Here is a 25,328-nt window from a genome sequence, read left to right on the forward strand (position 1 = left end):
TCTCCCTTCCTTGGCTCACTCCTCCTTCATCCCTTCCCTTACAGCGCGGTTCAGGTGTCCACCGAGATGTGAGACAGATATTGCGCCATTTCCTGTCCTTAATAATGAATTGTCATAATAGATTACGTTTTCTCTCTCTCCTCGAAAAACTGGTGCCACTTCGTACGAATAAACTGGGAAATATTTGAAAACGAAAGTTTGGAATTAACTGCCCTTTTGTAATTCAGCAAATCAAACAGGATATTCAATTTGCAATTCGAAAATTTCGCATATTTGCACACCTGCAGTCGACAGTTGAATTCTGGAGAACAAGCTGCAAAACAAGTTACTTTAAAACCGTACAGCTTCATAAAACAACATTGCAGGTGTGCAAATATGCGAAATTTTAGAATTGCAAATTGAATATCCTGTTTGATTTGCTGAATTACAAGGGGCAAGTTAATAATTCCAAACTCTTTCCAAGCATGTAAATTTTAGTTTCCATTTGAATGCGTCTTGTGCGTAATTAAGGTAGCAGCCCTCAGCTCCATGGGGCCAAAAATCTCTATGCGCTTCGAGGAGCTGGCGTGGGTCAAGCAGGATAGAGTTAGATCAGAACTTGACTGCGCCTAGTGATGCCAATGCTTCTCTTTAGCAACGAAAGGTGTTAGAGCTCTGGTTCAACCATATAGTCCTGCATTCTACCGTGCGCTTACAGCATCAGCCGCAAGACCTGAAAGTGGTAGTAAAAAAAAATACTCCGCGGAGATTTCTGGTCCAAACGATACCTGTGGCACCGAGCGTTATAACCAAAACAGCAATACACGATTAACTGACGTCAGCCTTAGCTGTCGCAGGCCATCACCTGCACGGACCGCACAAAAGTGAACGTGTTTGGCGTGCTTTTACTTAGTTGTTTATGGGCGTTTAACGACCCAAAGCGACTCAGGCTATGAGGGACGCCATAGTGAAGGGCTTCGGAAATTTCGACCACCTGGGGTTCTTTGACATGCGCTGACATCGCCTAGTAACACGGGCCTCAAGAATTTCGCCTCCATCGAAATTCGACCGCCGCGGCCGGGATCGAACCCGCGTCTTTCGGGACAGTAGCCGAGCGCCATAACCACTGAGCCTCCGCGGTTGAGACTGTTGTACAGTTCATTCCGTTCGGCTCCCTCGTGTGCACGTTTCAAGATTCTCAGGCCTGCATCTCGTGGTTGTACACATTGGGATCTGACTAACGTGATTCGGTCAGAATTAATCGGAAATCCACATCGTCTGCAGCGACGGTGAACCAAACGTTTCGTAGAGGCTGGTACCGGTAGCGCCATCTCGCACCCGCCAGAGGAACGAGCGGGCGGAGATTCCTGAACTCTGTGGCGCTGCTGATTGGTTTATGGTAGGGTGCCTCGATGCGCGCGCTCCTCCCGCCGCCGCCGCGCGCATCGAGGCACCCTAGTTTATGGTAGTGTTCCTGTATATGCTCCCGCAGGGCTCCCTGTGGGAGCATATACAGGAACACTAGTTTATGGGGGTTTCACGTCCCAAAGCATGGAGGAAAAAAAACTGAGGAGGGAGCGTCCGGCGACAACCTTGAAGCCTCGTCTTAACAAGTAAAGATATAGCAAAAAAAAGACAGTGTGTCCCCCCCCCCGTGATCCCTCCACGTGATAGCGTGCGGTAAAGTCTAGCCCCGCTGCGCGCGCGCATGCGTCGATTAGCGCGGCAGACTAACTGTAGATCAACTTCCTTGCTGTAGACGCCCGCGCCGCGGGTCGCGCATACGCGCGCACTAAAACATACCGGAATCAAAACATAAAGGACCGGCTCCATGGAGGAAGGAAAACTCAGGAGAGGCCCTTCGTATTCCAAATGCATTGACAAGAATGTGGCGGAAGTGACGTCAAAATTTAGGCTTAAAAAGTCGGGCCACTAGCAACGTTGTCGTTGTTGCTAAGAAAACTCGGGCCACTAGCAACGGCGTACGGCGTCGTTAGCGTCGTTGTTGCTAGGGGCCCGAGTGTTTCTCGGTGGCGGTGGACGGGCTTTCGGCACGGTGTGTTCGGCCTTGCGTGTTAAAGTCTACATGCCTGGCGTCGTGACGTTACGCACGCATCTAAGGTTGCTTTTAAATGCAGCAAATAACCGCTCATTTGATATTTTGTTCGTCAAACTTGGTGTCGTTACGCGGAGCGATCGATGCATTTAAATGAATCTCGCGAAAAGGTGACACTCCGGAACCGCGCTTCGACACGCGAAGAAGCGTTGATTGTTTTGATCAATGAACTTTCGCACCTCACCAAACAGCACAGAAACAAGCCGCTCTCGGCGATGCTGAGCTGCGTTTCGAAGGCCACACGGCGGGTGTACGGTAGCCCGAGGAGGATGGCGAGCTGAGCTATAATAGCGGCGCGCAATGTCGTCTTTCTTCGCCTGGCGTCGGAAAAGTTTCACCGCACCTGTGCGCCGGTCTGTGTCTAGGTCACGGTGTAAGAATAATTACACCGTGGTCTAGGTGCGTGTTTGCGGGGAGGAATGTGTAGGAGTGTAGCGGCGAGCAGCGCGGTTTTTTTTTTATACCTTTCTTTTACGAAGCGCTTGCGAGCCGCGCGCGATCCCCGCCCCGTAGCTCGGTGGAGAAGGAAGATAGTGAGGAGAGCCGAGCCAACTTCCGGTTTCGGGGCAGCTTCACAAAAAGTGACGTCAGGGCCTCTCCTTAGTTCTTTCCTTCCTCCATGACCGGCTCGGAGAGCGAAAAACTGAGAGAGAAAACGACTTCAAAACACTCGGCTTGCGAACGCTGGCCGCGTGACGTCATGCTCCCTCCTTAGTTTTTTTTCCTCCATGTCCTAAAGCGACTCGGGCTACGAGGGACACCGTAGTGGAGGTTTTCGGAAATTTCGAACCCCTGAATATCATTCTTTGTATGTGGCATTTCGGCATATGTTTTTTGGAACTGATTGACTCGAGAGATGTGGTGATAATTGCTTCCCACTCGACGCAATATCTTCAAAGGCACATAATACGGCAGTTTGAAATTGATGTTGCCAATAGCACTTTCTGCACCTAATATCACCATGCTCGGCAATCAGCAGCATGAAGCATACACTAAAAATTAAAAAACGCTATATTGTTGCCAATGCCAGATGTAACCCTATCTTCTTTCTCTTTTGTGAAGACGTAAATTTCATTTACGCATAAATAGCCGGTACACAGCGACTACATTGATCAGAATGTTACCTGTAGCTGCGGTAAAAATTCACTTTCGAAATATTGCCATGTATACCCACCTTGCCATATTCAAAATGAGACAGTGCAAAATAGTACAGCTCAGCAGTGCTCACGGTGTTAAGTTCTCGCTCACAACGAATGCAATGCAAAAGGGGCAATACAAGAACACAACGTACTAATGTGTCTCAGTAATTCAGCATGACGTTCAACTGGGCTAGTCGGTACAGATGCATGGTGACATACAGCACAAAACAGAGTTCATCTTTTTGCGCTGTGTGTCACCATGAATCAGTAGGTGTCATAGCTGATTGCTACTAAAACTAAGCACAACAAATGAAGAATGGCACGCTAGTTGCGACCTTTTCTGCAATTGTTTTGACACAACCGTTTAGCAAGGTTTTATTGTTCAGCACATGAATCTTCAAGAGATTTCTGCTGATTGGCACCAGACACTGCCTGGTTTTTTTTTTTTGCCGATTTTCAAGCCTTGGGAGAAAACGAGAAAAACAGTTTTTTCCCGAAGTTCTCTGTTCTTTTCTGAGCATTCCCATCCTTACCGGCAAGCCTTCCCAGCTGCCAGCAGAGGACAGACAACTAGCGTGACGTCACGGAGCAAGCGGAGAGGCCTTGAGTAGTCTAGTAGGCTTAGCCAGATTTCACTGATTAGCAAGAGCACGGCTAGGCTCCCTCTTAAGGCTGCCAATGTAGATTCTATGGCCGAATAATGCAGGACTAAATGGTAAAACAAAAATCTAGAACAGCTTTCTCTGATTAATGCACTAAGCCTGTAAGCTTACGTCTACATATTTTATTATTTGTTACCATCCTGCTTCGATGTAATACTGCGGTGCGAAATAAAATCAACTTGAATCGGTCATGTGAAAACACCAGTGACTACACTGTTGCATTGAGAAGTTTTTATTTATTCACATACCCTAAAGGCTTGAGGGATGCATTACATAGGGGGGGGAGGGGGGGGAAGACTAGAAGGCATGAATAAAAGCAATAATCAACACAAATAATGAAAACAAACAATGCGGCAGATGCTTCATATAAAAAAAACCTTCAGTTCACAAACAAATTGATCGTGGCTTGTAGTGACACAATGCTTTCTGGAAGTTTGTTGCAGTGAGCAATAGCTATGAAGAGCGACGAATGATGAAGTAAGTTAGTGTGAGCAAATATGGTCTAGACTTTGAAGTTGTGGTCAAGGTGTGGAAAAATGCAATGAGCAGGTGTGATATGAGCTGGAGAACGACGACGGTGCGTGATAGCACTGATGGAAACATGACAAAAGAGAAAACAGTCTTTTTTCCAAAGAGCATAAATTTAGCAATCTTTTTATTTTCGTAACACTAGATGTGCGTTCATACTTTCCTTTGACGAACAGGGCAGCTTTATTTTGAAGAGATTCTAATTTATTGACTAAATACACCTGATGGAGATTCCAGATTAGTGAAGCATATTCTATTTTGGGACGAACACTTTGTATGCCAGAAGTCTTGCAGATGCGCTAGAGTGATGTAAATTGTGTTTAATGAAACCGAGTAAGTGAAATGCCTTGCTGGCGACTGCGTCAATGTGATGTTGCCAAGTGAGGTTGCTTGATATATATGGACACCTAAGTATTTATGAATGCTGACTGTTTCAATATTTGGACTGTTTATAGGGTAATCCTTGACTATTGCATAGATATAGTGGTAAACCTTATAGACTTTGTCTCAGCAACGTTTAGTATTTCCATCTGCCAGCCTTCGCACCAATTAGCAAGTTCTGACTGTAAGGTGGCGATGTCCGAAGGTCCATGTATCTCCCTGTAAATAACACAATCGTCTACAAATAATCTTATAATGGATTTATAACCTTATATTCTTACAGTAGATCTTATAGTAGTTCTAATGAATGCTCAAAAGTCTTCAAGGAACATTTTAATCAAATGTGCCCATGTTCAGGCAGAACAAACAAGAACAATATACATGAAAGAACTGTGGCAACTGTTGAAAAAAAAAATGGTAATAAATGATAAATACAGCTCCTGCTGCCACATTCTGCGGATGAAAGCTTGCAGAATGAAGCGCTCAAGTTGTGCCTCTACTCGAGGACCCTAACCCCGGGATGTGCTTGGCACTGCTCAACGGCGCGGCGGACCCTGGTCTTGAAAATATTTTTTTATTAATCTAGATATAGTAATGAAATTTTCAGGCCACATGTATTTTTGTGTGCTGATTTTAGATATGTCATTTAATTTTGTGTAAAACAATTCCTTGAGCACTTGTGCAATTTTTATGCAAGTCTTTGGAGAGAGCATATAAGAAAATTTGCTGCAGGAAACTCGCTGAAATGCATGCCATTGGGCTCTCTTGACACCAAGGAATGCAATAAGGGTAAAATTATCATCCTGGCTGTCATAGAACTTGAGTTGCAGGGTACTGAAGCTGCCACTTCACAAACAGGAATACACACTTTTCTTCTCATTTCTGAAGCGACAACTTCAAAACTCTATAACTCAACTTCTATGATAGCCAGGATGATAATTTCACCCTTATTGCATTCCTTGGTGTCGAGAGAACCCAATGGCATGCATTTCAGCGAGTTCCCTGCAGCAAATTTTCTGCAAAACTTTTCCCAAAATACTTGCATAAAAATTGCACAAATGCTCAAGGAATTGTTTTACACGAAATTAAATGACATATCCAGAATCAGCGCACAAAACTACATGTGGCCTGGAAATTTCATAACTGTGACTTCATTAATAAAAATTTTTTTTTCAAAGACCAGGGTGCCCCCTTAACGGCCATGTCCTCACTACAGCCCGCTCACTGGGACGTGCTTGGTGTCGTTCCGTCACCACTGCCTTCATCAACAGACATGTTACCGCCAGCACCCTCGCCTCGGGATGTGCTCGGCGTCGCTTCATCATCGCTGTCTTCAGCCTCTTCGGCCTCTTCGCCGTTGGCCTCCTCCTGTCCGCCTTCCGCGGAAGCCGCCGCTGCTTCAGCGGCTCGCCTCCTGCGCTCTGCCCAGGCCTCCTTCACCCACGGCTTCTTCATTCTCTTGCGGACACGCTTAATCTTGCGACCTTTTGACCGAGTGCCGGCTGGAAGGTCCACAGTCTCCATCACATCCTGGTCATCCACCAACAGGGGCCAAAAAAAGTACGAGAGGAAGCGACTGCGCAGCACGTCGTAGTTGCGGCGGGTCTCTCGCAGCTGCTCGCACCGATAGCACGGGGGCTGATACACCTGCAGTGACAACTCCCTGTTGGCCCCAGGGGAGAGGTCGTCCTCTAAAAGGGCCCTGGAAGTGCAGTCGGTGCACCGAATGCTCTCGATGTTCACAGCATCAAGAGCCGCGCAAAGCGCTGGAAAGGGCTCGTCCTGCTGCAAGAACAACCAGCATTTGCCCAGGTCTCCGTCTGCGTAACGGTCTACGAGTCGTCCAAAAGTTGCCATGTTTGTCTGCAACAAACCAGGACAGTCATGTGAGGTTAGTGACAAACAAGTGAACATCAAACAAGAAAGCATCAGCGTAAACAAACCGTTAAGGGGGGATGAGGGTCTTGAAAACTTGTTTTCTATTTTTCGACACAACCTGTTGAAACTTAGCACACAGGTGTATCATAGAATGCTGATTTCAAATATGCATTTAGATTTCAAATATCTCACCTGGAAGAAAATTTATCGCAAAATAACATTCAAATTAGGCAATTTCTTACGGGCCTTTATAGTAATCTATCAGTTAAAGAATGATTTTTTAAGAATAAGTAGACATTTGTAAAGGCCCAAAGCACATGCTAAAGCTTTCTTTTTTCCTTTAAACATGATATATGAGCAATTAGGCGAAGTGTGGGCTAATTACCGCCACATCATTTTCTCTTCCCAACTTCGCTGTTTATTTATGATCAACAAAATTAGTTTGTAGACATTCTGTTAGCTTTAGGATGTGCTTTGGGCCTTTGCAAATGTCTGCTTAGTCTTTAAAAATGTTTATTTAGCTGATAAATTACTAAAAAGGCCCGTAAGAAATGACCTAATTAGGATATTTTATTTTGCCATATATTTCCTTCCAGGTGTGATATTTGAAATCTAAATGCATATTCGAAATCGGCATTCAATGATACACCCAGGTGCTAAGTTTCATAAAGATATGTTAACAAATAAAAAAAGTTTTCAAGACCCTCATCCCCCCTTAACATGCAAGCATGCAAGAGCCCAGTAGCATCTGTTCGCTTTTGACTGGAGTGAAGGTCACAGAGCTTGTAAAAAAAGGGGGGCGGGGGGGGGGGGGGGATTTTTTTGTTTTTCCTTTTTTATCAGAAAGATCTGGACAGCAAATTGTGCCACTACCACTTTTCAAATGTTTAGGATATGTTTAGGAACGCTTTCTATGATGAACAAAGATGATGCGACTGTCACAATGTACCAGGGCTATGGCACCAAACCTCAGATGGAACAAACATCCGCAGACATGAAATTCGTGAGCCCCGGGCGCACTTTGCTACGAGCGCACTTTGCTTTCCCGCTTAGCACCGCGTAACCTAAAGTATCACTCCAGATGCCGACACGCACTCCCCTTAAGTGCACTTAACTTGTGCACTTAAAAGGGGTATACTGAGGTTTAGACACGAAAGCTCATTAGCACCTCCGAAAGCACATCCAAAGTAACACCCCATAGCTCATTACAGCAAAGGTTGACACATGTAACATCGTTATATCCGATGTGGCACGCTAAGGTTTGTTACATCTGAGGTAGTATTCTAAGATCGTATAAGTAGTTAGCCCAGCAGCACAAATAACCGGCCCAATATTGGAACTGTATTGACGAAGGTCGGTTCTGCAAAAGACCAAAGCGAAACCATTCATTTGCAATACTGGGCCGATTTACCTGTGCTCCTAGGGTTACTAAGCTCATTCCAGCCCAGTGGACAGGTTTCCACCTGCCGCAGCTACTGACAGGCAGTGGTCGCCATTTCTGTTTGTACCGACCCCTCTACTGCTCATGCATTAAAGTAAAAAAAGAAAAGGCTGCAAAATGCAGACGACCCACATATGCGAGGTCTGCCAAGGCAGCACGCACCTCGTTTGGCGGTATCAGGGGGAGCTGGTGGCTGCTGCTTGGCTGGAAATCCGCGGGCACTCCCAGCACACCCGTGAGGAAGAACTCCTCGAAGACGGGCACAGTCTCCACTTTCTCGATCTCAGGGTCCCCAGGAGGCCTCTCCAGGCCGTGCAGGTCATGCAGAACTGCCGGGGAAAGAGAGTACTCAACCTTACCAAATGGCACCCAGTCGCATGTGCTCAACACATCCCTTCAGTCGTGTAGCCGCCACAGTAGCTCAGTGGTTATGGCGCTCGGCTGCTGACCCGAAAGATGCGGGTTCCATCCCGGCCGCGGCGGTCGAATTTCGATGGAGGCGAAATTCTAGAGGCCTGTGTACTGTGCGATGTCAGTGCACGTTGAAGAACCCCGAAATTTCGAAATTTCCAGAGCCCTTCACTGCAGCATCCCTCATAGCCAAGTCGCTTTGGGACGTTAAACCCCATAAACCAAACCTTCAATCATGTAGTTGTCCGTTCTTGTGACGTGTTGTGTTGGGCTCTATGGCGCACAAGTGACCAGGCCATCATATGCCAAACACAGATTTGAAAAATGTCTGTTGTATTAACTGGGAGTTTTAAAGGTACAGCTTGTTAAAAAGGTTTCTTTTCACGACAATCACACAACTTAATTTTCTTGTAAAAGCAATCCAAGATGGAAAGAAACGTGTTCATGATAAAATTATGCGAAATGCTGTTTTCGATTTTCAAGTTCCGGGCATGAAAATAAAATGTGGTTCACTGAGACTATGCCTATGCATGCTTCCCAGAGAGGTTTGTTTGTCTTCTTTCTCCCAGATATGAAGTTGAGCTTAAGGTGTGTGTGTCTAACGCAGAGGCGGCACGAAACCACTTCACAAAAGCTGTTAGTAACTTTGTGCTTACCATTCATAGAGGGCCGACTTTAACAGGAGGAGTTGTTAATTTCATTACTGCACGACAGTCCAGGCAGACATGGGAACCAAAAAAATTCAGGGGGGCGCTTTGTTGACCTAAAGTGCGGTGAGGCGAAAGCCTTTCGCGCGGTGTTGCTGCTTGTGTCACTGATGTGGGGTCAAGCCGTTAAGCTTCGCCTCTAAGAGTGGAACGTGAAAGCATCTTGCAACGCTGCCAGGGAGTACACACCTTTTGAGGAAAGGAAATGTATCTGTCTCACATACCTCCGTGGACACCTGAACCTCGCCGTAAGGGAAGGGAGGAAGAGGGGAGTGAACGAAGAGACCATATTCACTACACGCGCCTTTGCTCATTCCAAACCATCGAGCAGGCATGGCGGAGTGGTTAGCACTCCAGAGACCCTGGTTCGATTACCCAACTCGACCAGTTTCCTACTCGGTTTTATTTATTTATGTGGTCTGACTAGAAAGGTTGATTAGGCTAATTGCTTAACTATTATCCCTCAATTAGTCATCCAAATGCCATCGATTAAGTACCGATGAAGTAATGATTGGCATATGCCCATATAAGGCACGTAACCGAAATGCGGACGCATCTGCCGACACGGCTGCTAACGAGAGTATGAGGCATTAAAGGCTTTTGCCTTAATAACAGGATGGTGTTTTAGCAAACAAAAATGTCCTCACAGGAATCATCACGTAAGGAAGGTCCAACTGTCGTGACAAAGCAAGCAGCACAGGGGAGGGCGAACTCTGAAATCTGCTTGCCTCGAGTCAACCATGTTCCCAGTGGAAACTTTCCAGACATGCTCCACCCTGGTAGCGGACACAGCAACACTCAACAATTTTAATGCGACAGCATTATGTGGCTATGTACGCATCATCAAAAAGTGCCCGTAAATTCTGTCCGCACGTTCATGTCGTTCTATAAAGATATATGAAAAAAAAAGTTTGATTGCAGTACGTAGTGGTCAAGAAATCTTGCTAAGTTCCAAATTTGGAACGTGTGGAGTAATTAGTTAATTAAAAACCAAAAACAGATTTAGACATCGCAATAGCCATGGACGTCGCTGTAGCACTTGGACGCCAGAATAGCCATGGCTTTCACAGTGCCACAATGCGGGTCACCGCTGTGATCTTAAAAACAAAAATGAAATTAAAAAATAAAAGAAAAAAAATGCAGGGAGAAAAAGAGGACAGGGAAAGGCTCTTGCACTTCCACTCTTAAGCAGGCCTAAGTGCAATCCTGTAATTTTTTTTCAGTGAATGATTCATTCATTGTTTGTTTGTTTATCCCAAAGCGACTGAGGCTATGAGGGACGCCGTAGTGGAGGGCTCTGGAAATTCGACCACCTGGGGTTCTTTAATGTGCACTGACATCGCACAGTACACGGGCCTCTAGAATTTCGCCTTCATCGAAATTTGGCCGCCACGGCCGGGATCGAACCCGCGTCTTGAATGATTCACTGAGTTGATTCATTCATTGGTTGATCGAGGAAGAAAAGGAACCCAAAATACCCTGGGTTCCCCAGCCCCTTTTCAGAGCTGTCCAGGTTCCACCGAGGCTAAAAAGATTAAGAACTGCCGGTCGAGTTATTCCGAGTATTGCTTTCGGCCAGTGCAGCCATTTGTGACTGTCGCTCGTTGACCGAAGCAGTTGCACAACCTCTGCAACTTCCAAGCGTGAACGGGCCTCAAGAAGAGAGCCCAGTGACAAATGCCACTACGGATGCTACGCTATGGCTCACCACAACTTTGACAGGACAACAACTGCGTAGCCCACACTGGGAAGTAACAACACAGCTGCACAAAAGCAACACGCACTGACGGCACATAGTCACGGGTGGTAACGGTAAGCCAGACTGCACGCACAGCCTTTGTCAAGGGTCCCCAAGGCCACAGGGTGAAATTTTGAGGTGTACAGACCACTATCCAGAGCCGTTCTCTGGTGCGACCATTTTCCGCCGACTGGCGCACCGCGGTGCAGGCGTTTCTTTGGGGACTGCGAGGCTGCGGCAGTTCTGAGGTCACGCCTACATACAACTGTGATTTGCTGCCCTTTGGGCGCTGAAGAAACATTGCCGAGCATACTTCCAGAGCGCGGTCGTGTTGCAGGGAGTCTTTCCATTATCAAAGGGATGAAATTGATGCGTTAATCATGACATTTAGTTTGACGTCAGTTGTACCAGCGCTTAGCACACGCTCATGCTATCACTACCGTCTTGGTGCTCCATCGGAGAAAAAACTTTTTTGGTGAATAGCAAGCATTAGATGTATGGCTCCCGGCCATTAAGCACCCCCCATAAAAAGGGCTTTGTTGTTGCCTCAGTGGTGGTGTGACTGTACAAGTCATTTTCCCGCCTTTGTCATAGAAGCGGCAGAAAAATGAGCCAGACGAGATAGTTAGCAGCAACGGCCACAGGTAGCACGCGCGGAGTCAGGGCCCAAGCCGTCGGCAAAAACCGTCATTACAGGCTGCTGTGCGCATGTCTCCGTTTTAACTCCAATCTGGAACCAATTGGGTTGACGTGGCGTCCGCTAATAAAGCGTTCCACCAGCCTCTCTCATTCTGTACAGTTCCTGTCAGCCGCCTTACGAAGGTGGGGGGCATGATAATGTATAACCGAGGCTTTTAACGCATCATTCCTATGGGAGATTCGCCGAGCCTGCGCCAATTCATCGTGAAATGCGGGTCGTCACATGACCGGAGGACGCATAATCGGGGTTCCACTGTATAAAACTCAAAAGCAAACCCCAAGGCTCGAAGACTCTTGACAAAGACTGTACACAGCATCGAGCACCATACATGCATGCAGAATTTGAATTATCGAATATTTTCCGTTATTGAACGATAATTTTGACGGGACAAAAGTACCATGTCAAACAGATCGGTTTTCCGTTATTGAGAGATAATTTGACGGAACAAAAGTACCATGTCAAACAGATCGGTTTTCCGTTATTGAGATAATTTGACGGAACAAAAGTACCACGTCAAACAGATCGGATGCTCGATAAAGCTAATAATTCCAATCAACAAGACTCTAATGCAAAAGGCAATAAGCAGGTGCTGAACATTCATATGCCACCAGGTACAGCAATGCACACAGGGATACACACAGCGACAGGGATACATGCATGAATATAATCAATGAAGCAAGCAGGCAAGCTGCCGGCACATAGTCGCACGTACCGTTAGTCACAGCCTGCCACTCCTGACGCTCGTAGGCAGCCATGTTGGGCCAGAGGGGGCGATACAGGGACTGGGCATACTGGCCGATGGCCTTGTTCAGGGACTTGGCCTGGGCGGGCGCATAGTTGGAGCAGCGGCCGCTCTGGAACTTGTGCAGCATCCGCTGGTACAGTCGCAGGCAAGTCTCCCGGTCCACGGTCTGGGTATCGCCCTGCACAGCGTGTTTCCAAGGTGTGACATCCTCCAAGACTTCTGGCCACGCGTTTCTCGCCTGTCAGGCACAAGATGTACTACCCCACAGATGCATTGTCGCACTGCACTCATCATCATCATCATCAGCCTGACTACACCCACTGCAGGGCAAAGGCCTCTCCCATGTCTCTCCCATTAACCCTGTCCTTTGCCAACTGCAGCCACCGTATCCCCGCAAACTTCTTAATCTCATCCGCCCACCTAACTTTCTGCCGTCCCCTGCTACGTTTGCCTTCTCTTGGAATCCACTCCATTACCCTTAAGGAACAGCGGTTATCTTGCCCCCGCATTACATGCCCTGCCCAAGACCACTTCTTCCTCTTGATTTCAACTAGGATGTCATTAACTCGCATTTGTTCTCTCACCCACTCCGCCCACTTCTGATCTCTTAATGTTACCCCTATCATTTTTCTTTCCATAGCTCGCTGTGTTGTTCTTAACTTAAGCTGAACCCTCTTTGTTAGCCTCCCCGCTTCTGCCCCATAGGTGAGTACTGGTAAGACACAGCTGTTGTATGCTTTTCTCTTGAGGGATATTGGTAAACTGTCATTCATGATCTGAGGGAACCTGCCATATGGGCTCCACCCCATTCTTATTCTTCCAGTTATTTCCCTCTCATGATCCGGATCAGCTGTCATTACCTGCCCTAAACAGACATATTCTCTTACTACATCCAGCACCGCGCCATCAATTGCGGACTGCACGCACTATGTGCCATCATTTTTATTTTTCTAACCCTGAATAAAGGTGCCTACAAATAGCTGCGTGCCCTCCACGAGATGGTTTGGAAATCGTCGAACACAGAGGCTCTCTCCTTCGTTACAAACTTCCCTCACTTCCATTCGACTGTTGTAGGGAGAATGGAAGACAACCCTGTGCACCAACTGCTCCTGGCCTTAAAAGCATATCCAGATATTTTCTTTGTTCCAGCAGCCATACAGATATGAAATTAATGGCGTGAACCCACATTTAACCCCAAGCCATTCATTACAAAAAACTATGGGGTCACTTAAGAGAGCAGCTTCTGTTGCAACTTCCGAGCGCGTTTTGCATCAATTTCTCTGCAGCTGTTTGTCACTCAACCGCCATATTCAGACTGCTGCAGTCAAACCTTATTACAACAAAAAGGTAAAAAAATAGAGAAATAGTTCGTACAGCCGAAATTCACCATATAATGTTTCGTCCGAAATGAACATAAGAGCAGTGCAATTTATACCCCTGTCAGACGAGCAAGTTTAGTGTCATTTTTAACGAGTGACACTCGCCTGTAGTGTCATTCGCATCGTATCACAAGATGAACTTTAATGACACTCGCTGCTGAACGCACTCGGCAAGAAGTGGGTTTGGGGAACGCACTTCACTTTTCCCGAGGGGCGAAGTGTATAGCCTCGGTAGCAGCGTTTCGAAATTAGAATACAACGTCGGCAATAAAAATGGCGTTTTATTGAACGCAGCTAATTTTTTTTGCCCTCTTGTTCATGTAAACTTATTTGCACATGTATGTCGCCACCACTTTTTGCCAATCAGATTGTGTCAGCTGCGCAGAAACGTTATCGCTGTGGGTAGCCATGATGCTTCAAAAAGTGAAGTACTGCTCCTGGCTTGTCTCGTCTTGCGAAGCCTTTTTTGTAATCGCCAATATTGCACAAAGCTCCTTGATAATCATAAAAAATTACTTCCAGTTTGGAATCTACTGTACATTAACTGTACATTAACGCTTTGAAGCGCGAAAAGTAATATTTGTTGTGCCTTACTTGAAAAGCCATCGTCACCACCATCAATTCCAAATGACACTTTATTTTTCCGTGTAGCAGCACGCCCCGAAAGTGTCACTCGTTCTGGAGAAGTGTACTTCGTGAAAGTGTCACTAAACTTGCCCGTGTGACAGGGTTATTAGTCAGTGAAGGGAAGGCACCTCAGGCGATCCTTACTAGCGAAACGGACCGACCTTTTCACGCATTTCAGCGACGTTTCGAAGGCACTAGCAGAGATTTCGAAAATAGCGAAAAACTGAGGACCAGTTATGTTGGCTTCCCCGCACAGCATTGCAGGCGCGCAATGGCGACACAGGTTAAGGGGCAGCTAAGGTGGTTTTCCCGCTTTACAGCTGTCTCTCGTGGAAAGTGGTAAGCCAGAGCGAAGACATTAGAATATGTGGCATTTCGCCTATAAGCACTAAATAATTTATAACTGAACTTTTACGCAAAGCATATACAGCTTGTTCGGTCGAAAAGCCGTCAGCGTAGTAGTAGTCGGCACTCTGTGTCGGAAGTAATGAGGGGCAGCGTAAGAAAAATCATATCATGGTAATTTGTTTGGTTTATGGGTGCTTAACGTACCACAGCGACTCAGGCTATGAGGGACGCCGTAGTGAAGGGTTCTGGAATTTCAACCACCTGGGGATCTTCAAAGTGCACCGACATGGTTCTGGTGAATGATGATTCATTGGTGAGTGATAGGCAATAACGATTTTATGAAATTATCGTAACTGTTTCATTAATTAAAGAAATTAAAGAAGGGTTCAAAGGTGTCAAAAATGCTCAAAACGAAAAGGACAATGCTTGATGATGGTAATTAAGATAATTTAGAGAGTGTGATAAATTAAGTGAAACGATCGAACAAAATGAAAAATGCGTTCAAAGGTGTTCTCAACGGGCAAGGTGTCACACTGAACGGCGATGGCGTTCTGTGGACTCCCTAGCAGCGCTGCAACACACTGTCGCATTGCACTTTTAAAGGCAAAGCTTAAGCGTCCCCCAATTTCTTTCCTTCCTTTTCATTTCAGTTTCAACAACTGATGGCTGTGGCGTGTAGTTGAATCTTTAGGTCACCTCAGGCACGAAAAAAGCCTGCAATATAAACGTAACACGCAGTTTCAGTTCACAGCAACACCTAAACCAGACTGCTTCAAGAGCTGGAATGACAACAAATGACGTATAGAGCTTACCGTATTTTCCGGTGTATAATACGCACCCTTGTATAAGACGCACCCACCATATATGTAGGCTGTCATTGAAAAAGTTGGTATATAAGACGCACCCGTGTATAAGACGCACCTCAATTTACCCAGTTAGGTAGTGAGGCCTAATTAAACCCGCTCGCGCGACCATTGTGAAATGCACCGTACCTGTGAGAAGTTCTTAAGCAACGCTAAGTGATCGAAAAAGGCAATACTCGTGCCATACCCGCCCATGTTTTAGCAAAAAAAAATGAAAAAAACAAAAGAACTCTCCTTATGTCCATAACAAAATTTTATTTTTACTTAAAACCTTCGAAGTCTTCATCTTCAGATGCGCTATCAAAAAGTTCGCCCATTTCCGGAGGCAACGCGGCTGAAATATTCTCTTCGCACTACGTACACGGACCAAATAAAGTCACAAAGGGTAACTAAAAAAAAACGCCGGCTTGTCTTGACAATGGCGAGAAGCGCGATTGTCGCCATCTTTTGGCATTTCACATTACTCTTGCTTGGGGCCTCCGAAACTGCCAAGTATTTGTGATCCCCGAAGTCGTCATCCCCGCCGTTTCATGATAAAGTTCACCTAAAAAGTTGCGCACGGCGGTCCCGGTATTGAAGTATTAACCGTACTACAACTGCGCGATTGGTAGTTATATATTTTCAGTGAAAAAAGCTTGAACATGAACCTGAGTAATTTCTGAACTCGCAAAAAAAAAATCAAAAATATGCATATAAGACGCACCCTTGTATAAGACGCACCAGCAAGATTTTTGAAAAAAAGCCGAGTCTTATACACAGGAAAATACGGCATACGGTAATCACCACTCTTGTCTGCCCACTTTCATCACTTCCCCTTTACAAGCAAAAAAGCCATCTCCCACTCCTTTGCTGAGCAACTTGCACAAAAAAAAAGAGTTCCGCAAAAACGCAAACAAACCTTGAGCAGCTTCAGGGCGGTCTCTTTCTGTGTCGACGTGTTGATCATGCGCTGAATGCGCCGGTACACATCCAACCGCCGGTCCATTGCCGACGTCAGCACACGGTGGACCTTGGCCACCGCAGTGCCGGGTACTCCTCCGTAGTACTTGTCCAAGTCGGCGACTGTGACAGTGTCCTTGCCCAACATTTGCGTCAGCCGCCTGTAGCGGGCCAGTACAGAGTTTGTAGTCCGCCAGGGCATCTCCTTGACCACCTACACATGGAAGGATAGATCTTAAAATTCTGATTGGTTTATGGTTTACGGGGTTTAACGTCCCGAAGCGACTCAGGCTATGAGAGACGCCGTAGTGGAGGGCTCCGGAATTTTCGACCACCTGGGGTTCTTTAACGTGCACTGACATCGCACAGTACACGGGCCTCTAGAATTTCTCCTCCAAAGAAATTCAACCGCCGCGGCCGGGATCGAACCCGCGTCTTTTGGGTCAGCAGCCGAGCACCATAACCACTGAGCCATCGCAAAGGCTGTTAAAATTCTGGGGTGACTTAGCGAAGGTGTTGTCATTAGAACAATAACCGGTTAACTTACACCTGATTTCCCTTCTGATATGAGCCTAACAAATTAGAGACTGCTACCATATTTTTTTAAGGCGAAAGCCTTTAATGCCCGATACTGTCGTTAACAGCCGTGTTGGCAGATGTGTCCGCGTTTCGGTTACATGCCTTATATGGGCATATGCCAATCATTACTTAATCGACGGCATTCGAATGATATCGGAACGCGATTTAAGGCATTCTATAACAATTGCATGATAATTAATGACTAATTGTGTAATAATGGTTAATCAATTAGCCTAATTAACCTTTATAGTAAGACCAGATAAATAAACAAATCCCAGTAGGAAATTGGTCGAGTTGGGGAATCGAACCAATGTCTCCAGAGTGCGAGACGAGCATGCTATCCACTCCGCCATGCCAGCTCGATGGTTTGGAATGAACAAAGGCGCGTCTAGCTAATACGGTGTCTTCGTTCACTCCCATCTTCCTCCCTTCCCATTAAAGGGAGGTTCAGGTGTCCACCGAGATATGCGAGACAGATACATTTCCTTTTCTCAAAAACCAATTTACCGACGGGCGATGGCGTTCTGTGGACTCCCTGGCAGCATTGCAAGACGCTGTTGCGTTCCACTCTTAGGGGCAAAGCTTAGCATCTTAACCACACATCAGTGACACAAGCAGCAACATTGCGTTTAAGGCTCTTGCCTCACCGCACTTTAGGTCAGCAAAGTGCCCCCGTGAATTTTTTATATTTCGTAGATAACTAGCCAAAAAGCTTTTATTGTTGCATTTAATGGCCCAAGGTTGGAATAGCAACCGCAAATGACACCACAAGATCTCATCTTGGTTGTAAGTTATACACAGGGTGATGAAGTTTAGCTGTCCAAGCTTATGAACTTTAGCTTATAAACAATGTGTAGAATCACGCCTACTTTCAACAGCCCAACTTAATCTTACACTGACTCAGAACAATCGAAGCCAATGAGACCTACGGAATCCAGATCAGGGTTATGGTACCGAGTCTCCAAAGAAGCATCTGTCAGCATGGCTGCTTTCTGTCATTACAGCAAGGGGACATTTCATTTCATTTATTTTTCCTTGAAAGGCCTGAAGACATTACATAAGGAGGGAGCAAAATCAAGGTTTTTGTGACAACAAGAACACATCAAAACAGCAAAAGATTACAAGGAAAGGAAGCAGCACAAATTCATGCAATGGGAGGAAGCACCAAAACCTGAACAGGAGCATGGAAACCTCGACCAGTTCCAGTTGCAACATCAGGAACACAGAAAAGACGCAGATCACACAAAGGCAAGAAAAAGGAAAAAATAAATCAAAGCAAAGAGGGTTCAGCTTAAGTTAAGGACAACGCAGTGAGCTATGGAAAGAAAAATGATAGGTGTAACGTTAAGAGATCGGAAGCGGGCGGAGTGGGTGAGGGAACAAACGCGGGTTAATGACATGCTAGTCAAAATCAAGAGGAAGAAGTGGGCTTGGGCCGGGCATGTAATGCGAAGGGCAAGATAACCACTGGTCCTTAAGGGTAACGGAGTGGATTGCAAGAGAAGGCAAACATAGCAGGGGGCGGCAGAAAGTTACGTGGGCGGATGAGATTAAGAAGTTTGCGGGGATACGGTGGCCGCAACTGGCGAGGGACAGGGATAATTGGAGAGACATGGGAGAGGCCTTTGCCCCGCAGTGGGCATAGTCAGGCTGATGATGATGATGATGATGATTTCAGCACATAGAAACAGTGTTGGAGATGCCAAAAAGCGCACTTTTCGAAAATCGACTTTTTTCATCGTTTTTTCATCCCCCTTTAACTTCTAACAAAGGCTGTACACCTTGTTTTTAAGGCGGAAGCCTTTAATGCCTCATCGTTGTAAGCAAGAGTTGTCGACAGAAATGTCACACTTTTCAATTGGTCGAAATGGTCGTGACGTCGCAGTGCACGAATTTCAAATGGGGTCAATTGTACTTTGGCTAGTAACCATGCAACCAAATAAAGGGATGGTATAGTGATGCTCACACTAAGTGGGACTGAGTTTAGTTCATTGCTTAATTAACCAATTAGCCTAATTAGGCTTTCTAGTCAGACCAGATAAATAAATAAAACCGAGAAGGAATTTGGTCGAGTTGGGGAATCAAACCAGGGTCTCCAGAGGGCGAGACAAGCAGGCTAACCACCCCGCCATGCCAGCTGGATGGTTTGGAATGAACAAAGGTGCGTCTAGCTAGTGAATACATCTAGCTAGTGAATACGGTGCCTTCATTCACTCCCATCTTCTTCCCTTCCCTTAAGGGGGGACATGGGTCTTAGAGCATTTTTTTTTTATTTACAGACCAAATGCAATGAAACTGCACAGACTTATTCAGTTTTTTCTGCTGATTTCAAATATGCAATTTATTTATTTCTAGGCCAATTAGTTCCTGAGATATTAATATATATCATGCCATTGTCTGCTCAAACAATAGAAAAAAAATGGGCCACCAGAAATTTAATTTTAATATGTGGGTGGATACTACAATGTGTGTGGAATGCAACGCTGGAAGCAGTTTTCAGTTTTTTGTCCATGTGGACAAATGGGCTTAATAGTTAGTTTTCAAGTGAGTTAACCAGACATACAGTGCCAGAAAACACGACACACATGAAACTAACTATTAAGCCGTTTGTCCACATGGACAAAAAACTGAAAACTGCTTCCAGCGTTGCATTCCTCACACATTGTAGTACCTACCCACATATTAAAATTAAATTTCTGGTGGCCCATTTTTTTCCTATTGTTTGAGCAGACAATGACATGATATATATTAATCTCAGGAACTAATTGGCCTAAAAATACACAAATTGCATATTTGAAATCAGCAGAAAAAACTGAATAAGTCTGTGCAGTTTCATTGCATTTGGTCTGTAAATAAAAAAAATGTTTTAAGACCCATGTCCCCCCTTAAGGCGAGGTTCAGGTGTCCACCGAGATATGGGAGACATACATTTCCTTTCTTCAAAAACGAATATACCGATGAGCAAGGCGTAGAGCCGAATGGGCGATGGCGTTCTGTGGACTCCCTGGCAGCGTTGCAAGACGCTATCGCGTTCCACACTCAGAGGCGAAGCTTAACATCTTAACTACACATCAGTGACACAAGCAGCAATACCGCGCTTAATGGGGGACACTGGTCTTGAAAAGAAAATTTTATTAATTTAGTCATAGTTTTGAAATTTTCAGGGCACATGTATTTTTGTGCGCTGATTCTAGATATGTCATTTAATTTCGTGTAAAACAATTCCTTGAGCACTTATGCACTTTTTATGCAAGTATTTTGCGGAGAGTTTTGAAGAAAATTTGCTACCGGAAACTTGCTGAAATGTATGCCATTGGGTTCTCCTGACACCAAGGAATACAATAAGGGTAAAATTATCATCCTGGCTCTCATAGAACTTGAGTAATAGGGTACTGAAGCTGCCACTTCAGAAACAGGAATACACACTTTCCTTCTCATTTCTGAAGCGACAACTTCAAAACTCTATAACTTAAGGTCTATTATAGGCAGGAAGACAATTTCACCCTTATTGTATCCCTTGGTGTCAGGAGAACCCAATGGCATACATTTCAGTGAGCTTCCCGCAGCAAATTTTCTTCAAAACTCTCCACAAAATACTAGCATAAAAAGTGCACAAGTGCTCAAGGAACTGTTTTACATGAAATTAAATGACATATTTAGAACCAGCCCACAAAAATACATATTCCCTGAAGATTTCTTAACTGTGACTTCATTAATAAAAATTTTTTTTTCAAGACCAGTGTCCCCCCTTAAGGCTTTTGCCTCTCCGCGCTTTAGGTCAACAAAGCGTCCCCCTGGATTTTGTGTGCATGAAACCCCGTGCAAGACAAGCGTGACTCGGAATTGCTCTTACCTGAGCCCAGCATCCCACTCCGTGCTTCTCTACAAGCTCCACTAGGGTCCGGTCTTCCTCGGGGGTGTAGTGCCCCGAGACGACGTCGTAGGCAAAGTAGCTGAGGTAGTGATCCCGGCACTGGTGGCTGGTTCGGCCCGGCAGGAGGCTGGACACCTGGGAGGAGAGCACCGCACGGCCCGCAGACAATGATATAGCCCCTCCGTTAATAATAGATAATCAATAGACTTTTCTTCATACAGCCGTCTTGTAGATATATCACCGAACACTTTCCTTTTGGTACGGTAGATTTTTTTTTATAGACAATCAATCTGTGTCTCCGCCGGGATCACAGAAGTTGTGATGTCCTACTGGGAACTGTACTCACAAAACGAAAACTCCCAACCCGTGCTTTTGCTGTAGGCACCCTGTCGTACTTACAATCGAACCCGGATAATATCGAATTTGAAAGGGATTGGAAAATAGTTCGATATAGCGAAAATTCGATATACAGGTATAGGCTGGTCAAATGTTTAGGGGAATCCCCCACGGTGGAGTAAATTTGTAATAAGGGAGAGTAATTACTCATTGGCATCCACCCAAGCGCAGCCATACGGCTACAAAGGAAAGCTATACAGCTTTCTCAGAAACTTCGTAGTTAAAGAAAAATTCGTCCTGGTCCGGGGTTCGAACCCAGGACCACCGCTACACCGGAGCAGTCGCTCTACCAACTGAGCTAAACGGGACGGCAAGCTTATGGTAGGGCGAGAGCGAATTGATCAATAACTCGAAGTGGGAACAGTGTTGGTCAAATGTTTAGGGGAATCCCCCAAGGTGGAGTAGATTTGTAATAAGCTTTCCTTTGTAGCCGTATGGCTGCGCTTGGGTGGATGCCAATGAGTAATTACTCCCTTATTACAGATATAGGCTAAAACTAGACTCCCGATCAAACAAATTGTGGTGTACCGTTCAGAACAGCCGCGAATCACATAGTATGGGCACACAATGTGAAAGCGCGTTTTTCCTGGAAAAAAAAAGCACTAATTTTGGGCTGCTTTTTCCTCTGGGAAACGAAGTTCAATACACTGGTCTCGATCTTCTCGAGATTGGCCAGGTGCGAGAGCCCAGTGCCTTCCATTTCACTGCAACAGCGCCGAATCAGGCTGAACGCTGATGCCAGTTCAGTGGCTGTGCACGGACACGTTTCTTCGACACCACAGTTGCCCTCGTCGTCACTGGAATCGGCGTCTTGAACGCCAGCTATTCTGGCCACAATGTCCTCATCAGCGAGGTCGGCTACCGCTTGAACTTCGCTGTCAGCATTAATAAAGTCCTCAACAGTCACTTCGGACGGAACGGCGCCGGGAAGATTGGACAAGTCGCGAAACTCGTTGTCCAAGCACTCATCGTCATCTAAATCTTCCGGACATTCATCTCCGGCCACTTCAAGGCCTGCCTTGCCAAAACAGTTGGCTACTGTGGCCGGCTTCACGTCGCGCGTTGGAACACAGGCGCACACAAGAAAAACACCCGAGGCACAGATGGAGCGGTCCGAGCGAAGCCTATGCGAGCAGCAGTCAACGCGGCTGCGAAGGAACGACAGAGGGAAAAGAAAGAGCAGGGAGAAAGATCGGCGCTCTGGGCTTCGCTTTTTTTTTTCTTTTTTCTGAGCTCTCTCTTCTCCCCAGACCCACGAGCAACCGTTTTCTCTCTCTTCCTTTCCCCAGGAAGCGTGGCTTGGAAACGTCGCCGCGCGTCTCCATGCCGTGCACTCTCTTCGCTGAGCTCCAACGACCTTGACCAAGCACACGCCGGCGGTACAGGAAGAGCGGGAAAGCTCGCGCCGGTGGGGCGCAAAAACGGGGAACAAAAAAAAAAAGGCCCTGCGCCTGCTGACTGACTGCGGAAATGTTCTCCGCTGAGGCGGCTGAGGACCGGACAGGAATGTCTTTGGGGAAAACGCACCTTCCAGAGGTGCGACGCGGTGCGGCGTTCGATATATCCAATGTCCGGCGAAAATGGAATTCAATATACAACGCAACAGTCCTATACTTTTACAAAGTATTTTCAAGGGGGTAATCTGTGTGTTCGATAGAGCCAATAATTCGAAATATGCGGGTTCGATATATCCGGGTTCGACTGTAGTACAGTCTGGTAAGTGGTGCATGGAATTTCCAGCTAATCACCAGCCTCTGGCTTTACCGATTGGCGCTATTTGTGACTGATGCAAACCACGCATGGCATCCTCTTGAGCCACTCATTTCACAGTATGCGTGAGAAAATACAACCCACCTTAGGAGGTGTCCCATCTGCACTGCATCTGCTTAGCCGTCTAATAACAGATTTCAAGCACAGCCGTTTGCCCCCATCCCAACGGGTAGTGTGTGCTAACCAGGCCTCAAATAGCCACTGCAAAGCTCAATCCTGCTCCCAACAGTTGCGAACCTGTTCTCACAGACAGTTCCTTTCGAGCTACAATGGCCCAAGGCAAGGCTCTGCCCCTTGGACAGAGAACTGCAACACTTGGCCTAAGCCATCTGCCACCCATCGCAACTAGGGCACACGCTGATTAGGGACAACCTCTATATGCAGTCCGATAATGCAACCACCAGCAGAAAAATAAACCTAATGAAAATTTACCACTGCTGTACTGCAAACACCAGTGACAGATGGGGTGCTGTGAAATGCCGATACCGGACGGAGAGTTCAGAAACTCAGGATAGGCATCTGGAATGTTGCATAGAGTTTCTTACTATTACCTAGAGGGAAAGCTGGCGGCGCTGCATTTCAGCCACCATGGACACTCAAAGCATCATGGGGCAGTGAGCTACTTGTTGCAGGGCAGTCGTAGTTTTTTGGGAACACGGAGTGGCACTACTGAGATGTTTCATTCCGAAAACGCTGTTCGTGTGTGCGCAGACTTTCGCGCGAACGCAGTGTGCAAAAACCATAGCAGTAAAAATGCATAGACACACGACGCCAATAAAAGGTTTCACTTTTCCGAAATGCCATTAAAAAACTTCTTAAAGTATCTAAGCAACAACATATTTTTTTTAAAACATATTTACTTTTAAAAATGCGCCTGTTAATTACAAAATATTAGTTTTTATAGTGTTCATTACTTGGCCAATAGGAGAGCGAGTCGTCTCTTATTTTGGGCAAACTTTGCACTTAAATGCTTTTCTGCTCGTTTGTTGCAATCATTAGACAAAATATTGAATATTAGGACGTTTATAGTTATCAAGCAGCTTAATTTTTCTATTATTTTTTGGCCAAAAGTTGCAGTTCCGCAACAAGTAGCTCACCGCCCCATGATGCTTTGAGCTCCCATGGTGGCTGAAGTGGTCTCGAGGGGTCGCCATGCAAACTCCCATAGACGGGCTGCCAGCTTTCCCTCTAGGTAATAGTAAGAAACTCTATGGAATGTTGTGTTTATACTGCTACACTTGCGCTAGCACCACTTGTAAGCTCTAGTGAATGCCTCCCAGCATTAGCTGTGTTCACATTAATCAGTTAATGACATTTGGGCCAATTAGCATAGCGTGCAGTGATGACATCATGCGTGACATCACTAGGTTCCAGCCAATCAGCATGGTGAGTTATCATGGAGTCATGCGCGTCGTCACTGACCAACCAGCATGATGGGTTGCACCCAGTGTGCTACGCCAACAACGCCAACACCGCATGAACGGGAGACATGGCCTTAACAGCTCTCGCTGTAAAAAAAAAGCACAACAAGGCCTGCCTTGTTCCAGCCCTCCGATCCATAGATCTTGATAGCAATGATGAGCATCATGTCTTCTTCGGCTGTCCATCGGCCGTGCAGTATATGGGGGTCCATGGAGCGGCTGTAGCGGTTCTTCACCTGTTTCATGGACCGGGTACCCATGAAGTGCGCCACCTGCGACAAGTCGGCAACAAGAATCGACTGAAGCACAAGAAAGGAATCTATGTTTGAGTTCCATCGGCTAAATGCGTCAATTCGAGGTCAAATGTTAAATGTGGTGTTTCAGACACTACCAAAGCCACACTGAAAGCAGCCACAATCCACCAAAATCAAGAAAGACCGCCCAGACAGCAACACACCGACAAAAACAAAACGGAAAGGCTTCACAGGCACAGGGCTAACAGGTGAACAGAGCCAATTCACACTACAAAGTGCCTTTGAGCCATGCACAAGAATCTGTCTTTGTAACCTCTGAGAGTGCTCAAAGGTGCACTGAAGAGGAATCTGAACTCGTCTTTTTGCCGTGGGAACTCGATCTACACGTTCTGAGCATTCTTAGAAACTGTGACTTACTGCCCTGTGTGGCTGATTTCTCTAATTAAATCGAAT

General features: G+C 46.0%; 1 protein-coding gene across 1 annotated transcript in view; it reads right to left on the reverse strand.

The window, feature by feature from the left end:
• Positions 1-5,876: 5,876 nt before the first annotated feature.
• Positions 5,877-25,328, reverse strand: part of LOC149366965 (uncharacterized) — a 49,339-nt gene continuing 29,887 nt past the window's right edge. Inside the window, exons 7-12 of the mRNA XM_089553371.1 lie at positions 24,738-24,893; positions 21,014-21,169; positions 16,541-16,795; positions 12,393-12,603; positions 8,287-8,453; positions 5,877-6,668 (exon numbers count right to left, since the gene is read on the reverse strand). Coding sequence (XP_089409497.1) covers positions 6,027-6,668; positions 8,287-8,453; positions 12,393-12,603; positions 16,541-16,795; positions 21,014-21,169; positions 24,738-24,893 — 1,587 coding nt within the window. The 3' untranslated portion in view covers positions 5,877-6,026. The remainder of the gene's footprint in view (positions 6,669-8,286; positions 8,454-12,392; positions 12,604-16,540; positions 16,796-21,013; positions 21,170-24,737; positions 24,894-25,328) is intronic.

This window comes from Amblyomma mixtum, chromosome 1, assembly GCF_055824585.1.
Source record: "Amblyomma mixtum isolate Tamu chromosome 1, ASM5582458v1, whole genome shotgun sequence".
Classification (NCBI taxonomy): Eukaryota; Metazoa; Arthropoda; class Arachnida; order Ixodida; family Ixodidae; genus Amblyomma; species Amblyomma mixtum.